We start from the raw sequence: 21,073 nt of genomic DNA, 5'->3' as shown, positions 1-21,073 counted from the left end.
GAAAAATTGATATCCAATAACATTTTGACAAAATATTATTTTGAATTGGCTTAAATATGTTTTAAATTCGTTTTGAAAAAACATATTTAAGCCAAAAAACTTTCTAAACGAATTTAAAACATCATTTTTTATATAATTAATTCTATCAAAATCTAAACCAAGTGAATACTCTCCTAAAAGTTAACAAATAAATTTCAGCTCTTTTCCCACACTTGAATCAATGTGCCTTGAATCACCAACCCTCTTATTCTGCATACTTGTTCGAGAACTGTCAACCAGAACTACTACTTTCGGAAGGATTAGAAAAATAACCAGAGTTATGGAAGCAATGTCGCGCCACCATCCGGTTTCCCGTTCCTTTTGTAAAAAAGCAAGAGTAGCTGCACGATACAATCCTCTGCAGCACAAATCAATGTACATTTGTTTCATTTCAAGCCTTCATCGGGGCCACGTAAACAGACCTAATTTGCCTCCTAAGTCATCACTAACCAATATATTACAAAACCTACTCTCACAATGTTATGTACGTTTGGTGTCTTGAGTGAAATAAAGAATTGCAAGTGTTGGAAAACTTCTAATTCGCGGCTCTGCTAAGCAAATGTCTGCTATTATTTTGGGCACGTCTCCACAAACTGAATGCCAAAACTGCTAGGCCAGTAACTCCTGCCAAAATCTGTCACAAAAAACTGTAATCTATTAATATGGTTGTTTCCTATACATCTATCTATCTATATATATATATATATATATATATATACCTACAAGAGGCTTGTATATAACTGACCTTTGCTTCTCTGCCATAGTTTGTTCGAGCAGATTGGATTACAGATTTCAGCAATTGTAAAGGAGAAGCCTTGGGCATTAGAATCACAACAGTATACTTGTTTTTGGAAGGAAAAGGCAATATTCTTTTTAGTGCAAACTGTGCAGTCGATGGTGTAAGGGATGATCTAACTTTTGATCGCCCTTCATCTTGAATCTGCAGCAAAGACAATTGCACAATTAATAACATTTATTTGAGTAAACATGATTCCATAAACTATGCAATCATCACAATATGCAGCATACAAACACTCAAACAGTTCATCAGTTAATTAAAAAAATGCAGCTTATGTCAGGATCCATGGTACAATTTTGATTTTGTAATATGATTATGAAAAGGGGGGGGGGGGGGATGATTATTTACTTAGATCATACCGTGCAAGCAACGTCTGTCACATTCAATTGTCAGAATCAAAATCAATTAAAGGAGACAGATTTTTTTACATATATTCATTCTAAATTTCATTTCAAACTAAACACTGGCCATAAAGCAACACACTAGAACTACAAGTTAGAATTAATTCCTTTCTGATAGTCTGAGGAAAACCAAAATGCAAATAGTAATCCTCATGATAGATAGCATCTCAATTTATTGAAATGGAAAATACAAATACAAAGACAGTGTAATAGTGACTAACCTCAAAAGAAGTGCCAACATCACCAGAATAGACTCTTGATTGATAGCTGTGCAAAATCCTATCCAACCAGTAATAATTTTCCTAAAAGACACGTGCAAATAAGAAAATAAGAAATCAAGAGGGTAATGTTACTTCCATCCCTTTCATCCATGAATCTGAATGCTTCTGTGGATACAAGAGATGTAAAGATACAGGAGCTTATAACTTTTATCATTGTTTACAGACGAGAATTCAGATGGGTGTTATTAGAATCCATATGTCCAGGTCTATCTATTTTGTTCCATTGACTCCATAGTAAAAGGCTACGATGCTAATAAGACAAACTTCAAGAGACTAACTAACCTGCAGTCCATTTTCATGAGCTCGTTGCTCAATTTCAAGTATGGTTGAAACATCCTGTTCTGAAGGCCCTTCTTCTTGAAGGCGTAACATTTCATCCAAAGCAATATCTACCTGTAAGAGATTTACAAGACAGTAATTTTCACCAAGTTATGTATTGAAAAGTTCACTTATTTTACATATGAAGGAAGCTTGCCAGCTTGGAAGATATCTCTGGATCACAAGAGAAATTTATGCTAATGTCTCCACGAACGTCACCTATTCTTGAGGGTTTATTACCACCAAGAAATACTGAAACACCTACAGAGTATATCTGATGCACAGAGGTAAAGCCTTAGAAATAGTAGAAAACCATATATGACAACTGAAGGAAAAAGATAGTAAAGCATATACACCTGCCCAAGCTTGAAACGGAGAACCTGCATTATTTTTGTTTCAAGAAGCTTGCTCAAGAACCCAACAAAGTGAATCTCTTCCACCTGCCAAATCAAGCCCCCAACCCCCACACAGGACCAAACACAGATTATACATGTTATTTGTAAGAGTCAGTAAATACATGTTATATTTATTATTTTATAGAAATTTCATAAATTCAGAAACTAGGGGGGGAGGGGGGGGGATAACACACCATGGTCCCATTCTTCAGCTCCACAGGAAAGCATATCTGCACCAAACACTGTGCTTCTACCATAGGACTCCAAACCACTTCTCTACAAGCACAATATGGTTTATTTAGAAGATGCATCCACTGAATCCTTCAAAAGTGTATCAGCATCCATGCACATTTGTTAATGTAGAAAAATGTTTGTAACATCCAGATTGTCAAAAAGATGCAATAGCGAAGTGAAAATACAGTCTTTTCCAAAATATGATGCCTAAGCATGGTCTATTTTTTTTTCTTTTGTAAAACATAGTACAGTTCATTTGAGAGCCTAATAAAATATTCACATCTTTTCCTGTTGGTACAACACAATTATCATAACACCTTTTGTTTGTGAACACAGTGCATTGATGTACCTATGGATTGACGTCGGAAAAGTGAAAGGTAATCCTTTCAGTTCATCGCGGTTAAAATGCATAATAGGTTCAGGAGGTTTTGGAATTCCACCCTGCATGGAAAGAAATCAATAGGTATAGAATAGAATAGTTCAAGGTCTCTTGGCTTTTGTTTAATGGATTCATACTCACTAGGTACTGCAATATCAAGGGCATTGCAATAGTGGGATCAATGTTCCCAACAATCACAATGGTAAAAGTTGATGGATCTTTGAAACATGTGCTGAAGAATTCACAAGCTTTCCGTGGATCAACCTTTTGCAAGTCACTTTTTCTAATAGGCTGCAAAACAGACAATATGCAGAAAGTCAAAAGTAGATCATTTAGTCAATGATTTAATTGATGTCAGAAAATAGTCATACCCGGAAGAAATAAGAGTTTCCATAGTTAAGCTCCTTTACACGGTTTGTAAAAGCAGTATATGGATCCCTATCTTGAGCAGATACTGCTTCTTCAGCCATTTGCATGACTATTTTAACATCTTCTTCACCTGGTGTTAAATTTGTTGTAAACAGCTGATAAACAAGCTGGAAAATAAAGAAATAAATGAATGACATCAGAATAGGTAGAAAGAAGATAAGCATAACATAAAATAGTGGAATTGACGTGTGTGTGTTGGGAATACAGAATAGAAAACAGAGAAAACAAAAGAAATATTAGGGCCTGCTTACTTCTGTTTTTTCTTGTTTTAATTTTCTTTTTCACTTTTAATAACAAAACTGATACACTGTTTTCAAAGCTTTGTACAGGAAACAGAAAAAATAAAGTTGTTTTCATTGTTTCCTGTACAAATATTTGAAAACAAGAAACAAATTGAAAATAAGGTGTCAATTTTGTAATTAAAAGCAGTAACAAAAAATGTTTTCCGAAAATTTTGCTAATTATATCAAATATACCTGCAAAGCAGTTTCTAGGTCTGAAGGTGAACAATCACCATAAAAAGTTCTCATATATGCACCAATCTTGGTACCTACTTCAGCTCTCTTGCCAGCAAGCATATCCATCAGGACAGATGGTCTATAACCAAACACACCAATTTCTCCAGCAATAGTAGGTCCCATTGAACAAGAGAAGTACTCATTCTCTGGGAGTTCAGATAAGCCCCCATATGAATACCCGGTGAAGATAACCTGTTAAGACACATCTATAGATTAGAACTGATATATTTATTCATGCTAAAATTCTAACATCACCATTAATAATGAGACACCACTCATGGAAGTATGAGTACCAGCTGATGCCTAATCATAAACGCATGTGTATGCTAATTAAAATTTTGAATTAGTAAAAAACATGGAAACTCAAATCTCTTGCACTACAGGCAGCATAAGAAGCTCTGGTTTAATTTTATTTTGGTTCAGATTACTTCTTTCCCTTTTCTTTTGGATTTTGGACAAATATGATTGACAGATTGCCCTTTCAAAGACATTTGAAATTTTCTTAGTTTCAGATACTAATGTAACAATGCTATATACTTTTAGGGACAAAAATAGTGATTTACACAATATCTTAATTATAGCTAACAAAACTAACATTTTCCGAATAAAAAAAAACACAATATCTTAATTATACTCTGTTAGGGTCACATCATATAATTTACCAAATTTGAAGCAAGTTGTCATTTGATACCGTAACCAGATTGATACAGAAGTTTGTCAATGTCTATTCAAGAAATATGTATGAACTATGACCATGATAAATTTTATAAGAAATGCCTATGAGGATTGGAACCTGGTCATCAAGAAAGTCTGTACGCTTATAGCAGATCCGCATGCCATTTGACAGAATCAGTTCAGTAGCTCCAATATTTGAATATTCCAATTCCTGCACAACATGCCTAATTTGAAGACGGGGGAGGGAATGAGATTAGAATGTGATTTCCTAAACATAAATTTAACTGGAAAAAAGACCAGACTAGTCATAATAATCATTGCACAGAAGAGGCCACATTCCAGAAGTTCATAGAAATTTGATCCATATGATAGTTTAATAACTGGTATACTAAACCCTTCATTACATATGGAGTATCAGCTGGTTAAACAGATGATACTGGTTATCAATACTTAGAAAAATCAAGATTTTAATGAAACAGGGTTTAACGACAAAGTAAATAAAAAGAACCATCAAAGGCTTCAAAGCTTAATGCTTTACACATTTGTAAGATCTTTTGATAACGACTAAAACTGTAAGTGTTAGCTCATAGGAAGAACAGGAAGAAACATGTCATTGCCAACCACTCTTTCATAATAGGATAAAGTTGCAAAGTCTGCATAAAACAGCTACCTAGGAGCTACTTAATAACAGCAGAGGGGAAACTTGATTAAGTGAATTGACAACAAGGATTACAAGGATATATGCACATGTGACTATATGGGGTGGGCCAGAAATCAGAGAGCAAAGAACTATATTGGCAAATGAAAATGTAATGTGCAAAATAGAGAAAGACATTCATGGTTGAATCGAACTCACCCCATATTAGGCTTTGTAGTGACAATTTCTTCTGGAACATGTTCATCGTCCCAAGGAGAGATTCTACCCTCTTCCTCAAGAAGATTGACTTTCTTAACAACATTTTTCAGATCATCAAGCACAGCAAATGGTTGGGGCTCGATAGTCTTTATGACACAGCTACACGATGTCCTTAATTTCTCAGAACACTTAGAGACCTCTAATGTTGATATATCTAATGGATATAAATAACTAATATAAGCTCAATTATAAGGCCTCCCAAACTTGATTTATCCAGAAATTTGATATCAAAAGAAAAAGCAGAAGATATATGAACTCACGTGGTAGAAGAGTCTTTTGGAGTTGAGCCTCATACTCAATCCCAACAACAGGTTCATTGTGGAGAAAATGCTGCATGAACATAGAGAACATTATCTCCAAAATCACCCATAGTTTGTTATGAGCCATTTTAATATGGAAAAAAAAATACTTGTAAATATTCATCTCTCAAGCTGGTAGATTGAATTTGATCACGCTCCAAATAAGCAGATTCAATCTCTGACATTAATAGGGCACGAACTACAGATATTTCACGCTCTGAAAAGCCATGAAGTCTTGCCCTTGCAACCTAAAATATAGCTGTCATAAATATCAAAATAAAAGGGGAGAAAAGAAGGAAACTGAAAGAAGAAAATGGAAAGAGAGAAAGATGAAGAAAATGCAACTTGGGTCAAGATGAAAAAAATACCTCTATTAACATTGATTCCAATGCTTCAATAGTTCCTTTTCTTTTACAAGATGAAGTCATTATATTGGCCTTTAATGGACGGACTAGAACATCAGCAGCCGCAGAACAGGAGAAATAGGGTGGATCATTTCTACGTGCTATTTTAAAGAACCTCTGGTTTAAGGCATAGAGGAACATGGATTCTGCAAGTAAATTACGGTAGTCTTTTACTGTTTTAAGCTCATCTGCTGGCATCTTATAACTAATCATCACTGCAGACTGTTATTAGGAAAACCCAAAGTAAAGTGTTATTCTCCAAGCAAGATAAAATTACCAACAAAAATCCTGTAACTTGCACTAAAAGTTAATGATTCATTACTTACTTACCCCAGCAGCTTCGGATTCAACAAAACATGAAAAACGTGGCTCATCATGTGATGGAACCTGGATTGTTGGTATAAGTGGAGGATCAGGATCGGGAATTTTCTGGCCAAAATGAGTCTTTATCAACTCAACTACATCCTGCAATTGTAAGAGGAAGAGCGATTACAGAAAGCACAATCATGACCAAACAAAACTGCCATATTTCCCATACAAAGCACCTGTGCATCAGAAAAATCTCCAACTGCTATAACCGCCATATTGCATAAATGGTACCACTTCTTGTAAAAATGCTTCACAGTCTCGGACGAAACTGTCCGAATCACTCTCTCTAGTCCAATTGGCAACCTTTCAGCATACTGAAATTCATTACAAACTTTATGAAATAATAATATCAATTGATAAAAAAAATAAAAAGAATTCTCAAACTCAAAAATACATGTTCTAACCATTTTAATTAACATTGACTAATAATAGCAAGTAGCAAGTGTTGGATACAGGCACCTTTGAACCTTCCATCATCAACATCCAATGAGCATCCTGCAGCCTCCCCGTGGCATTTCTGCTTCCTCTGTACTCTTCCATGACAGCTCCTCTTTCCTTCTCCAAGTCATCCTTCGAGACTCGAATCTACACACGTAGAACAATCTTAATTATAAAAACTAGAATAATAAAAAAAAGTTATCCAAACAGAGCATTCTGCGTAGTTGATACGATACTTCTGAACTGAACTCGGCTAAAACCGAAATGGCCTGAGACAACAGCTCCGGCTTGTCGACTGGAACGAGGAGCTCGTAAACGGTGTCGTCGGCGGAGGTGACGGCGTTCTGACAAGCGCCGAATTCGGCTCCGATACTCTCGAGGAACTTGATGATGTCGTGATTGGTGTATTTCTTGGTGGCACTGAAAGCGAGGTGCTCAACAATGTGAGCAACTCCGCGTTCATCCTCTTCTTCGAGAACTGATCTGCCGTGACCGAATTCACAAGCATCGATTCAGCATTGAATTTAATGATTCAGAGTTCAGAATATAGGAATGGAGAATTAGGTTAGGTTGGGTTATTGATTATTACCCGGCCCAAACGGCAAGAGCGAGAGCGGCTCGCATGCGAGGTTTGGAATTGCAGCGAACGTAGTAGCGAAGGCCATTGTCGAGTGTACCGTAGTCGACGCCGACGGGTTGGTCGGAGAGGAGTTGGTCCATGTCGGCGTTGACGAGCTTGAGGGATCGGAATCCTTGTTTCTTCGAGATCGGAGGTGCAGAAGCCGGAAGTAATTCCATTCTTGTTGTTCTTCAGTCTTTCCCGAGACGAGATGAAATATGATATTCTGCGCCACTTGACCACCAGTGCCAGTGACGTTACTACCCACTCTGTCTCTCTCTATGTAAGTATCTTCCTTCGCCTTTTCTTTTCTCTTTCTTTTTCCAAAATAAATAAACGTACGTTGGCAAACTTTCCATTAATTATTTTACATATAAGTGTGATTAAATTTGTATCTGAAATGTGGTTAAATATAAATAAACATAATCATATAGTAATTATTAGGCTAAAATACATATTTAGTTTAGTGTTTGTTCAAATTGATACTTTATGTTCCTAATATTTCCAAATTAACGTGGCTGACGGAAAGAATATTTATGTGTCTGTAGTGTTCTTTTAATAATTACAAAATCTTGTTAGTGGGGCTCGGAATTAGCACACCCCACTCAAAACCCACATTGAGGGGAATTGACTCAACAAAAATAGTAACTTGCTAGTTGCTACATACTTTATCTCTATTTTAGCTTGGTCCAAAGTCCAAACAAGTTCATTTTGGGAACTCTAGCTAGAATCGATGCTTTATATCTAGGATACTCATAGAACACTAGGGTCTATCAAATGAGCCAACCACTAAACTTAAAAGATAATTTATTGGTCTTCCAGAACAAAATAAAAAAGAAATTTCTTAATCAAAAGATGTGACCACTAAATTTTCTCTTAGCAGCAAAAACCATTCCAATGGCTGGTAAATGTCAAGATAAAAATTATTTATTATCAATATAAAAGGAACGAGTCTCTGGTATTTATTATTACATGGAAACTTATAATTCTCTTTTTCATATTATAAGTAAAGATGAGATGTGATCATCTAAGACGCACAATATTGCATGCTAAAATATTATTCTATGATGTCAGAGTTTAGATTATTTGTGATAGAGGAATAACAAAAGTCCTGCTCCATCGGGTACCAACTGTCCCGATGGACCTCTTTATTAGTTGTCCTATTTCTAACAATCTATTTCCATATTTTGATGGACATTTCTTCACTTGTTTCCCTTTTTGTTGTAGCATTCCTTTCGCATGAACAACAATGCACACGCTACAAGCGCGCTTCAATTGCCACCGCCCAGCCATCTCGCCAGTGTGACCCTTCGATTAGAAGTGTTTCTCTCCAGCAAATCCACTATCACCAATCTCGTAATCGTGCGATGTCGCATGTGCCCCCACACGTTACCTTTCTCCGGCGCATGCAACTCACACACTCACCACTAAACAATGTGTGACACTATTTTCGATGACACCCATCTTTGGCAACCTCCCCGTCGTGTTCCTTCTCCTTCGACAAAACTTGTTTGGCAACTTTGTGACACTATTTGGCCTCATTTTGTTCCTATTCCGTTGTGGTTTGGCTGACCCACAATCTAGCCTGCACCATCATGCTTCTCTTCCTCTGATGCAACCACACTATTAGCTTTGTCTCTTTTTAGAGACCTTTTTAAGCTTTTCTAGAAACCTTTCCAAAGATAATCACGTCGTGTGAAGTTCATGCACATAACCTGTGATGCAACTTTGACCAACGCACACTGATCTTCTCTCCCTCCACCTCAAGGCATCTTGCTGGATCTTTTTTGCTTTTTTTTCACGGGTGGATAGTGCCCATCGTCATCACCAAAGACTGTGACACCGTCCATGTGTGCAACCAACTCAAAACACCGCTATGTGCGACACCACACAGGGCCCTGGCGCACAAGGCTCACTCACACGATGCGTGACACATCTCCGACAAGCATCACACTGGTCACCATTGTCATTGCAAGCCTTCATTGGTTGCCGCTGAGCCATGTTTGTCCGGTGCAACCACATGCTCAAAGCAACTTTAGTTTCTATTAGGTTGACCACATTTATAACAAGCTCGATTCGATTCATATGACATATATCCTTGAGCTTGAGGGGAGTGTTAGATTATATTTATCTTTATATTATCTTGTATTTATTATTACATAAAAACTTATGATTTTGATTGATATGTAATTACCTAATAATCAATAATTGATTGATATGTAATCAATACTTATTCTGATTTTTTCATTATAAATAAAGATGAGATGTGATCATCTAAGACACACGATATTACACAGTAAAACTTTGTTATACTAATAAAAGCTTTAGTACTAAAAACTATTTGAAGAATAATGAGAGCCTACAAAAAAATGTTTTACAAAATTATTTGCATCCCATATCTTCCTAGTACTTCATATTGTCCATACATTTATTTAGCTACAAAGTAAGAGCATTTAGGATAAGGGGTTGAATTCTTCTATCAAGAAAAAAGGAAGGAAGAGTGTGAGATAGTGACAATGCAGGTAGGCCACAATAACAAGTTCCCTAGAATTGTAGATTATGCAAACATGAAACAAGTTTACACCATTTAAGGGAAAATATCCATATCTGTAAGCATACATCGAGTGCTGCTAAATGACTAATGACCAGGTTGGTATGACTGAAAACGTGACTTCTGCAGCCCTTAGATTAGACTGTGTCCTTTCACCCATGAAAATTTTGGCTGATAGCTTATATAAATCTAACCATTCCTCTGTGTCCTTTCAATGCAAAATAACGGCAACGACCTTGGTATGAAGACCATTTTGTAATGGGGCTAACCCCATGTCATTTATAAACTCATTCTGTTCATTGTTCAATGAACGAGGCAATAATTATGTGATCGATTTTTTACTTTTTTTTTTTAAAAAAATGTCTGCTACATAAAATAAATATTTATTTTTTTAATAGATCTCCAAATATACAAGTAATGAAACAAGGGGGATGAATAATGCAAAAATATACATGTGCTAAAACAAGAGCAAGACAAAGATCTATACAAAGAAATACAACAACAATGCCTAAAGATCTATACAAAGAAATTTGAGGAAAGAAACAACTATCCACAAGGTGGCTTCTTCCAGACAGTTAACTATTGTCATGATATTTTGCAATGCTGACCCACAGTTCATACACAAATCCAAAGAATAATGCTTTTTATGATGAGTGATGAATTGTCTGGTTTCTTCCAATTGCATCCACTTTGCCAACGCAGTTTGGAAAAACTTTTCCTGATACCAATGCAACCATAGTTCATACTCCCCTTTCTGACCCCTCATCTAGTTTCTTCCAACTTTCTCTAGTTTGCCAATACATCTGGGAAGTATTTTTTATCAATATTTTGTGTAGTTTAACATCTGATTTTTATTCGTCCTTCTTGGAGTTGCTTCAACAAAACATATTTAAAATCTGCCAATGTCCTTCACACCACTTGTCTATTCATAAACCTATAATACGGCAAATCAAAGACGACTACCTGTTCCATAAACAAGAAAGCAGTCTCTGAACTAGATGCCATCAGAGAACCAAGTATCTTTGATTCCTTCTTCCCATATTCCCCATCTCCATCTAACTCTTGGGAATTTGCTTCTGCACGCAGAGATCAGGCTGCCAGCAACATATGAATCAACATTACGGTGGATGAGCAGTGAAACATCAGATAATTCGGTGCTTTTATCCAAAACAGAGGAAATAAATGCAAGGGTAAGGGTAACCCCCATTTCATGGACCATTAGATGTGCAATAAGTTCTTTTATCATCTTCATCCCAATTCCATCTTCCAAACCTCCTCGGCTGAAAGAATTCTCCATCACACGCCAAGCTCTAGGACCTAAATTAAGATATGTTATGTTTGGAAAACAAACCAACAAAGTATCAATCCCAAACTCTGCCACATCAACCTGTTCTGTTCTTCCCACCAAATCCAAGGTAAGTCTCTTCACCGTGCTGCAATGGCGAAACATGCTAAACAAAAAACCAAGAGAAAGGCATTCTACACTAAGCTGAAGGCATTGTATATTAGCACAATTTTTCAACCTGAGCTCATCAGTATTCTCAAGGGATAGACTAAAATTGGACAGGGAAGGGGCTTCAAGGACAACCAACCTTGGTTTGATGCATCTGAGATCAAAATCAACAAGGCAAGGTGCACATATAATCAAAGAAAGTGGAGCATTTGAGACTGACCATTGACAAGTGGTGAGGTGTAAGAGATTAATCTTAGGCTCCTTTAGTCCACCAACCCCAATAAGATTGAGTTGTGTCAAGTTAGGGAAACAGGCATTAATCCTGCTTAAGTCCTCATCATCTAGTCTCACAAACTCAAGGGTCAAATATGTCAGCGTTGGCATCAAACACAAACCATCCACGGATAACCACGCGTTCCTCACAACCAATTTCACAAGATTACGACCTGCAGAAAATACATCACACATGTCCGTGAGAGACCAGGAAGACAAAAAGTAAAATGACAAAAGTTAGACACATATACTTATGGTATGTTTGGATGGAAGAAAAGAAAATACAGAGGAATACAGTGCATATTATTTTGCTTGATTGAAGATAAAGTGAGAGAAAAAAATGTTGACTTCTAAATAAACAAAAATTCAATTTTTTCTTTCTTTCCTCTTTCCGTTCTATTCAAATTTCTACATTTTTGGTATGTTTAGTATGGAGAAAAGAAAACAGAGAAGAAAGAAAACAGAATAGCACTGTATTTCCTTGTGCTTAATTGGAGAGAAAATAAAAAAAAGAGAGAAAAATTGTCTTCTTGAAACAAAAATTCAAAGTTTTCCTTTCTTCCATTTTCTCTTGAATTCAACTTTGAAATTTTGATTCTCTCTCATTTTTTCCACCTAAACAAATGGATCCTTTCTTACTTTCCTCAATTTCCATTCACCATACCAAACATACCATTGGGTACTTTCAATACTATTTTTCAACCAAAGTAAACGTGTGCTAATCTTTAATACAAACTACAAACTCTAATTTTGAATATTTAAAATACAAGAAAAGACACAAACTACGGATTAAAGACGCGAAACTCAAATTCTGATTGAAAGAAAACAAAATACAAAGGAAAATGAGAATTCAGAAGCTAACACGTGGAAGAGATGAGCGATAGAGCTTCGGATCGGCGCCAACAAGACTGGACCCAGAAATCGGAGACGGAGAAGGATTTGAGAGCGTCGGAAACAGAAGGAAGCCACTCTCTGATGAAGTTCATATCGGTGAGGTAGAGATCGTCGGCCTCGTCTTCGACGTCGTCGAAGGAGACGCCGCCAAGGGCGCGGTCAACGCCGAGCGACACGGATTCGAGGTTGCCGGAGCGGCGCACGAGGTTCGTAATGACGGTCTTGAAGGGGGTGACGAGGTGCTTGGTCTCCGGCGAACGAGACTTGAGGTAGCGGGACATGGAACACACCAGGTTCAACCACCGAACCTCGTACGACGCCGCGTTTAGGCTCTTCGAAACCACCCTGCACCGCGCCACATCCGTCGTGTCCGTAAAACGACTCAGAATTTCCGCCAACACCGAAGCTGGAAGATCCTCCATCGTCCCCATGGCAATTCCCAAATTGCATTCAACACACACACACACACACAAGAAGAGCGTCTTTTGTTTTCTTGCGCATTATATGACCGTGGAATTTTAACTATTTTATAATTTTTTTCGCGGATACATAATTAAACCCATTCATAAAACTGTGATACAATAATAAATCGGTCTCTTAAAAATAAAAATAAAATATATACAGAAAAAATATTATAATTTATTCTTTATAGTTAAATTTGCCACATCATTTTACTTATGATGTTTAAGAATTAATTAATAATAAATTAAATTTTTATAATTAATTTAATAATAAATTATTAAATTTAAAGATAATTTTTTTATTAAATTATTATATTTATTTTATATTCAGATTCTAAATTTATATTTTTCATGGTGACGAATTTTGTTATTTATTTATTTGACGTATCCAAAATGTTGAATATGTTTTTGCTTGTTAAAATTAAAACTTAAAATCCACTGTAGAGTATTTCGAAAACCCTAGAGAGAGAGAGAGAGAGAGAGAGAGAGAGAAGGGTTTGAGAGAGATGGGGAGGAGGATACTGAATGATGCCTTGAGGAGTATGGTGAATGCAGAGAGGAGAGGGAAATCTATGGTGGAACTCAAGCCAATCTCCACTGTTATGTCTTCCTTTCTCCAAATCATGAAACACCACGGTAATGGAATCTTTCACTCATTTATTACCCACTCTTTTTCAATTTTTATTCTTTTTCGAAAATTCGAAGCCCATTTTAATTGCCTGAGAGTTTCAAATCTGGGCAACAATGAAATCATATGAACCCCCTTTGTAAAAAAGATGGTTTTAGTATTCCCTAATATATATAGTCACTTTCTCTTTCTGCTGGATTTATGTGTTTGGACTTTGGAGGGCTTCCGTTGCTGATTTGATTACTGTTATTGTTCTGAATATGATTTTCTTTATGTGAAATATCTTCTTGCCTAGTTGGATGAAAATGAAAGTCCATAAACCTAACTACAATGCTCGAGTGTTTTGATAATTACTACTGCATAGTGTCACTGTTAGTGTAGCTAATTTGGCGTAAATTCCTTATAGGGTATATCAAGGACTTTCAAGTCTATGATCCGCATAGAGTGGGGAGGATATCGGTTGAACTACAAGGTAGGATTAATGATTGCAAGGCCCTTATGCACAGAAAGGACCTTAAGGCAAGGGACATTGAAGCCTACAGATTGCAGACTCTTCCAACACATCAGGTTCGTTAATTCTTAATTTGAATGAATGCCCTGAATGCTGATTTTATCACTTGCTACTTGTAATTTGTGTTTCAAGTACGAAAACAATCAGAGTAAAGTTATAAATGTGCCGTTCTCTTTCTCTGTGTGCAGTGGGGTTATGTTGTCATTACAACTCCTGATGGCATTTTGGATCATGAAGAGGCCATTAGGAAGAATGTAGGTGGCCAGGTTCTTGGTTACTTTCACTAAAATGATCATTACTGTGCTGTTTTGGCCAGGTATTAGGTTCTGCTATGTTTCCACATAAACATTCCATAAATGTTTTATGCGATTACAGAATTTTTTCTCTTCCTGTATGAATGTTATAACATGGCTGCTCATGCATGATGAGTATGATGGATTGGATTTGATGCTTTGTGGAAATTTGTCCTGTTTTTGATAAATGGTGTACTAGACATGGATGGTTATTATATCCTTAGTTTGTAATCTATTTCAAATTCAAATTCCATGTAGTCATCGGATAATTCAATACAACCATTCTATGCACTGGTTTCTTTTTTTCCAAAGAGTTGCAGTTTTGGACGAGAAGAATGTTTCTTATAGAGTATTTCAATGTTGAAGTTTATTCTCCATCCCTGTCACATAGTAGTCATTTATAATATACACCTAACAAATTCAGGCTCAGATATTTTTGCTAGATTTTTCTGCTCCTGTAACTAAACTTCACATGTCGAAATAGACGTTACAACTATATCTGTCGTCCAATTTAGGGTGAAATAAGAATTATCTTTGCTAGTGTTAAAAATATTGTGCTCCTGATTTCTAAGGACTACTGACTGTTAATATTTAATGAAAGAAGAAAAGCAGTGAGCATCAGTACCTCCGCACGGTTCATTCATCTTTATTTCTTGTCACTACAAAGGCTAGAAGGTTATTAGTAAAATAAGAAATTGTCAAAAAAAAAGGTTTAATTACATTTTATGGAAGAATCTGTTCTACATAGTTTGCCTTTCCACAGAAACATTTATGATGCATGAAAGTAGTTCACCTTACAAAAGGATCTACCACGACTTTTACCTAGTTTCATTTCATGTTTCCTTAATGGTTTATAAATTTTCAGTTTTACCGTTCAAGTAGTGTTATTTGTGTGTTTCAATTGTAAATTTCTTCTATCCTTGCATATAATGGCATTATTATCTACCAAAGTTAGTGATTGCTTGTTGGTTATGTGGAGCTCTGAACAACTCAATTTAATCTCTGAAAAAAATGATCAAATAGTCTCTCAAAATTATAATTGTGAGATATTTTTAGTCCTTTATCTATTGAATATAAGGATTAAAGTGTCTCATTTTATATTCTTGAGAAATTCAATGATTTGATTTTCTTTTTAGAGATTAAATGTCATCAATGTTATAGACTAATTTGAGTGTTCGCCAACATTCCATCAATAGAATATAGACACAACCTTTTATTTTATTTATTAATAGTAAATAAATAGCGACACTCCCAGTTTCACATTAGAGTCACAACATAGGGCATAAGCCCTAGAGTCGGAGGCAAATCAAATTACACCACAACTTATTACGTAAATTTAGTAAACCCCCCACCCCCAAAAGGAAAAAAAAGGAAACAAAAACACGAAAACATAGTACATGAAATTAACTTGAATCATAACACAACATTGGCAGATGATGTTCAATGAGCACGTCTGCAGATAGTGAAGCCATCACCAATTGAAACAGCAGAAATTTCAACACAAGAATCATCTGCAATTGCTTTGTTGAAAGCCAGTGCAGCCTGCCTGAATTTTCTTTTGGGTGCTGGAACATCCTCTTCCGGCCAGGCAACAGTTCCACCCCAGAGAGTGTTATCATAGATGATTAACCCACCAATCTTTACCAGTTTAAGAAGCCGCTCGTGGTAATTCCAATAGTTATCTTTATCAGCATCAACAAAGGCAAAATCAAAACTTTCCTTATTTGAAGGCTGCAACAAAACAAAATACAGATTCACTAGCCTGTAATACACTTGAAATATCAAACAAAAAGTAACTATAAAGTTGAACAAATCTTAGTATAGTAAGGGACTTAAATCCTCTTACGTACTAACATGATAATATTATGGTCTTATTATAGGTACTTTTTATGTCTTTTTCTTGTAATATGACATTGTTATGTTAGTAACATGAATGTAACAAAGCATCATGCTCACATCTTCTATGAGTTTATCAAGAACCGGTAGAGCTGGAGACTCTATGAAGTCGATCTTGTGCTCTACACCAGCCTTTTTAATGAATGGTAGTCCTATCTCGTAAGCTTCTCTGTCAGGATCCAGGGCAATAATCTACACACACAATGGAGTTGGTAACATAAAACGGATATATTAAATTGTACCAAATAACAATAAGAAAATGCAAACCTTTCCATCATCTGGAATGGTAAGTGCAGTAAGGAGAAGAGAGTATCCAGTAAAAACTCCCACTTCAATAGTCTTTTTAGCATTCAACAGCTTCAAGAGCAAGGTCATTAGCTGACCCGCATCGGGAGCAGCACCCATAAAGCCCCTAGTGAATGAAAATGGTATTATAGTACAGTGGTAAAACAATTCATTTAATGGATGGTTAAACAAAGTCATTTAATGTTTACATGTTGAACACAGACCGTTTCCTTTGTGTTAGACTTCCATGTTTATAATGTTAATGTGTCTTAAGCTAGAATTGTGGCAGGAAGAATAATTACCAAGGATGGCTTGCAGTGGCATTCCTTAGCTCTTTGAGAGTCTCTTCTTCTCGTGGGTAAACGCTGGTCTCCAGTATATACTGCCACAACATTGTTGGGTTAAACAAGTTATGAAATTAAATCCAAGGAAAATGCCAAAATAATGTATAAACAACAAACCTTGGTCAAGTTCTCACTCTGCAGTATTACTGGATTAGAGGACATTTTGTGCGTTGTTAAGCCTTTCCTTTTCTCTCAAATTTTTCTTTTTCTCTTGGACTTACAGTGCCTCTCCTGCTTCGGCCATTTTAAAAGAAGTGCTAAGAGGGGGGGTTACACGTTGCAACCTCCAACCTCCATTCCTTCACCAACAAATAATTGGGGGAGTGTGTATAGTGTGTTTCTTATATAATTTAAAAAATTGGATTCTTTGTCCTTATACCAGTATCTTAACCCGTGCATGCACCGGAAAGATTTAGACTTATTATATTATGATTATAATCTGTAATTTAAATATTGGATGTCTTTTTAAAATCTATCTAATGAGTTAGATAATTATACTTGCTTACAAAATAAAATTATTCTTATCCATACTTTTTTTTAATTTATAAAATTCGAATTCATAATTTTGCTTTAGTAGGGAATTTTCCTTTTTGTTTCTATAATTTTTATTGTTTAGGATCTCATGAAGTAACTCGGTTCACGTTTGTTGGTTCCATCATTTTTGTTGTTTCAATAATCTTTTTGGTTCTACTACATTTTTTTGCTTGGGTGGGTTACCAACGAACACCGTATTGATGAGGACATCTCATCATGACATTTACCCGATTTAGCAAATCCATGCGACATGGTACAGCAAACAAAGGTGGTTATAATTAGCAATTTAGGACTGATTATAATTAGTTTCTTAGAGTAATTAATGTGAGGTTTGTCCTTGATGGTCGACCGCAAGTAGGGACCATATCCATAGTCCACGTGATTTACATATTTAGCGGGCCTCGGGTGGATCACTATCTTATTGGATTTATGTTTGATCCAATTGTCTCCACAGGCCTAGACGCACCATGAAGTTGGTATAGACAAAATTATATATTCAAATTTTCAGATATGATAGAACATTTTGATAGATCATAATATCTCAACTCATGAATATCAGATGGAACATGTGTAATAAACAATGTTAAAAAGTCTCTCCTTTGACCTATAAAGATAACTTAAACAATATAAGTACTTTAGATTAAGTAACTTTCATCTACGAGAAAATTTTTCTAAATCAAATAAGTATTTCCGAAAAAGATGTTTATAAGTCATTTTAAATTTTGATTAATGTGTCACATAAGTAAACTTACTTTCAAATTAGTGCATATTTTTTAGTTTATAAAATTCAAACTTGGTAGTTTGCTTAAGCAAGTAATTGTCTTTTGATTAATATGAGACCATGAGTGTTTTTCAAGATAAGTAATTTTGTTTGAGTTAAATATTTTCATTGTAAGTAAAAAAAAAAAGTCTTAAAATACTAAGCAATTATATTCCTGAAGAGCTTAGATTCAAGACATTGGTAGAAATGAAACAATTTCATATCGATTGATTTACAAATTCAATGGTTATACAAAATTCAATTTTGAATTTTTATTCAAGAAAATCAAACATATATCACATAAATAACTTATTAATTTTCCTTGAGCAAAAAAAAAAAAAACTTACTAATTGGGTTTTATGTTTCTACATAAGATTTATGGTTGAGGGGACAAATTCAGAAATGTTAAAACACATTATATCATTGAAAGGGGTAAAATACTATATGATTATTTTCAATTCACCTTTTTTGCTCTTTTATTTTCTCAACAACTTTTGTTTACACACTTTAATTCAATTACAAATATTCATGAAATAGTACTGAAAATGCTATCCATTGTCATTACCAACTAGTCAACCTTAGCTACCACGCTGCGAATTGAATGTGAAATTAGATTGATAGGTGTTTGTTATATATTTAAGAAGTAGTTTATTTCAATGTTTTTTTTAAAAAAAAATTATATCGATTGAGATTATAATTAATGAAAAAATTATCGATCGGTTGTAACAAAAAACTTTCTAAATTAATTGTAACTTTATTTCAATATGAATGATTTGAAAGACTTGTTTATACTATCTCTAATTCTTTTTTATAGGGGATTTAATTAATTAATTTATCTAGATTAAAGAATTTAGTTAATAGAATTAAATTTGTTCTAAATTTAAATCCAACACTATCCTTAACATTAACGAGACACTCGTATTTTTTTAAAATATTTTAATTGACTTTGATTTTTTTAATCGCTCATCAAGAATACATTTATGCTCTAAGTATATGAAGGAATAAAGTTAGATTTTCAAAAAAGTTTAAAACATTAATGTATCTTACCTATTAATTTATAGAACTCAAAGAAATAATTCATAATTAAGAACATTTTTTTGACGGATTATAAGAACATTTTTGTAAAGTGACTATTAATGAGACATTTAGATTTTTTTAAAGAAAAAACATCTAGTATTAATGAGACAAAAACTTACAATAACTTATACATATGTTCAATGAAGTAAGTTAGACACACATATGTATATTTTATTTAAATGTAATCATGTACAAATTTAGTAAAATTATTATGATATGTTTTTTTAAGTATTTAATGCAAACTCGATTAAACTGTAACAATTTTGTACATGTTGATCTATGTTTTCAGAACAGATTTGCAAGGAAATGTAAATTTATCAATTTTCTGTTGTGGCTTAAATAACTGGTCATATCATATCAGCGAACACGCATGCAGATAATGACTCCGTCACCTATTGAAAGAAAAGCAATTTGAACACGACAATCCTTGGAAATGGCTTTGTTAAAAGCAAGTGATAATCGTCTCCATTCTCGTTTCGGTTCCGAAACTGCCTTTTCAGGCAAGGCAACAGTTCCTCCCCACAGCGTGTTATCGTACGCTACTAAACCACCAATCTTCACCAATTTTATAAGCCTCTCGTGGTAATTCCAGTAATTGTTTTTGTCAGCATCAATGAAGGCAAAGTCAAAACTCCCTTCATTTGCAGGCTGCACCAAAACAAACAACATCCAATTATCATTAGGAATATAGGAATCCAAGACAAATATCATTTACTCAATTAACAAATAAAAGATGCATGCTTACTTCTTCTAAGAGTTTATCAAGGACCGGTAAAGCTGGACACTCTATGAAGTCAATCTTGTGTTCCACACCAGCCTTTTTAATAAATGGCAGTCCTATCTCATAAGCTTTTCTGTCTGGATCCATAGCTATAATCTACATCATACATGGAGTTAATAACATACCATAAAAAAATACATATTGGAGTATAGTATACTAACCTTTCCATCATTAGGAATGGTGAGTGCAGTGAGGAGAAGAGAGTATCCAGTAAAAACTCCCACTTCAATTGTCTTTTTAGCATTTAAAAGCTTCAAGAGCATGGCCATTAGCTGCCCCGCATCAGGTGCAGCACCCATGAAACCCCTTTAGAATTAAAATAATATTACGTACATTGAAAAACAAAAGTTTACTATTGTCTGCTCAAAAGTCAAATTCAATTGCGTTGATCCATATGATATGTACATGTACTACTATACCACATGAATATTTTAAAGTGATCATATAAAAAAAAAAATGCTAATTTCATTGTTATTAGGTTTAGAAGTAGAACTATGTTACAAATAATACTTACAGAGGATGCTCTGCAGTTGCATTTCTTAGCTCTTTGAGGATCTCCGCTTCTCGCGGGTAAACGCCGGTCTCCAATATATACTGACATATAATTCTTGCATCCTTCAGTTAAGTAGAATAAATAAAGCTAAGAAATTAAATTTGGAAATTCTAAGAAATGTTTGATTTTACCTTCAGTAACCCCTCACTCTGCAATATTACCTCTGGCTTTGATATATTGTCCATTTCTCCCCAACCAACTTACTTTATGAAGTCCTGAAATCATTAAATATAATTAATCCTATTCAATACCAAAATTTCATGTTG

At 35.0% G+C, this 21,073-nt stretch overlaps 5 protein-coding genes across 9 annotated transcripts; 1 reads left to right on the top strand and 4 right to left on the bottom strand.

The window, feature by feature from the left end:
- Positions 1-223: 223 nt before the first annotated feature.
- On the bottom strand, positions 224-7,830 carry LOC114421129 (zinc protease PQQL-like). 2 transcript variants are annotated; one of them, XM_028386932.1, is made up of 21 exons: positions 7,484-7,830; positions 7,131-7,377; positions 6,916-7,041; positions 6,633-6,770; positions 6,418-6,552; positions 6,052-6,309; positions 5,794-5,931; positions 5,645-5,714; positions 5,325-5,538; positions 4,587-4,692; positions 3,752-3,985; positions 3,218-3,382; positions 2,988-3,137; positions 2,817-2,908; positions 2,428-2,509; positions 2,195-2,278; positions 1,996-2,112; positions 1,803-1,913; positions 1,461-1,541; positions 785-979; positions 224-673 (listed from the first exon to the last, which is right to left on the bottom strand). In XM_028386932.1, exons 1-21 carry the CDS (start codon positions 7,690-7,692, stop codon positions 575-577), a joined length of 3,051 nt encoding a protein of 1,016 aa, XP_028242733.1. In that variant the 5' UTR covers positions 7,693-7,830; the 3' UTR covers positions 224-574. The 2 variants fall into 2 exon arrangements, with proteins under 2 accessions (XP_028242733.1, XP_028242734.1); XM_028386933.1 differs by lacking the exons at positions 7,131-7,377; positions 7,484-7,830 and having other exon boundaries at positions 6,861-6,987.
- Positions 7,831-10,428: 2,598 nt separating this feature from the next.
- Positions 10,429-13,191, bottom strand: LOC114421127 (F-box/LRR-repeat protein At4g29420). The gene is made up of 2 exons (XM_028386931.1): positions 12,653-13,191; positions 10,429-11,963 (listed from the first exon to the last, which is right to left on the bottom strand). Exons 1-2 carry the CDS (start codon positions 13,113-13,115, stop codon positions 11,059-11,061), a joined length of 1,368 nt encoding a protein of 455 aa, XP_028242732.1. The 5' UTR covers positions 13,116-13,191; the 3' UTR covers positions 10,429-11,058.
- A 369-nt stretch (positions 13,192-13,560) lies between these two features.
- LOC114421126 (40S ribosomal protein S15a-5-like) lies at positions 13,561-17,483 on the top strand. Of its 4 annotated transcripts, none has more exons than XM_028386927.1 (4): positions 13,571-13,781; positions 14,180-14,340; positions 14,473-14,600; positions 17,048-17,483. In XM_028386927.1, exons 1-3 carry the CDS (start codon positions 13,652-13,654, stop codon positions 14,569-14,571), a joined length of 390 nt encoding a protein of 129 aa, XP_028242728.1. In that variant the 5' UTR covers positions 13,571-13,651; the 3' UTR covers positions 14,572-14,600; positions 17,048-17,483. The 4 variants fall into 4 exon arrangements, with proteins under 4 accessions (XP_028242727.1, XP_028242728.1, XP_028242730.1 ...); XM_028386929.1 differs by having other exon boundaries at positions 17,037-17,483; XM_028386930.1 differs by lacking the exon at positions 17,048-17,483 and adding an exon at positions 16,011-16,534.
- Positions 15,778-17,343, bottom strand: LOC114421125 (probable caffeoyl-CoA O-methyltransferase At4g26220). The gene is made up of 5 exons (XM_028386925.1): positions 17,220-17,343; positions 17,061-17,140; positions 16,741-16,885; positions 16,534-16,665; positions 15,778-16,308 (listed from the first exon to the last, which is right to left on the bottom strand). The coding sequence occupies exons 1-5, from the start codon at positions 17,262-17,264 to the stop codon at positions 16,018-16,020; spliced, it is 693 nt and encodes a 230-aa protein (XP_028242726.1). The 5' UTR covers positions 17,265-17,343; the 3' UTR covers positions 15,778-16,017.
- Positions 17,484-19,696: 2,213 nt separating the features above from the next.
- On the bottom strand, positions 19,697-21,073 carry LOC114421606 (probable caffeoyl-CoA O-methyltransferase At4g26220). The gene is made up of 5 exons (XM_028387624.1): positions 20,939-21,073; positions 20,769-20,848; positions 20,416-20,560; positions 20,219-20,350; positions 19,697-20,121 (listed from the first exon to the last, which is right to left on the bottom strand). Exons 1-5 carry the CDS (start codon positions 20,990-20,992, stop codon positions 19,831-19,833), a joined length of 702 nt encoding a protein of 233 aa, XP_028243425.1. The 5' UTR covers positions 20,993-21,073; the 3' UTR covers positions 19,697-19,830.

The sequence above is a fragment of the Glycine soja genome, chromosome 8 (assembly GCF_004193775.1).
Source record: "Glycine soja cultivar W05 chromosome 8, ASM419377v2, whole genome shotgun sequence".
In the NCBI taxonomy this organism is placed as follows: Eukaryota; Viridiplantae; Streptophyta; class Magnoliopsida; order Fabales; family Fabaceae; genus Glycine; species Glycine soja.
Note: the sequence above shows the minus strand (reverse complement) of the source record. Positions and strands in the feature narration are given on the sequence as shown.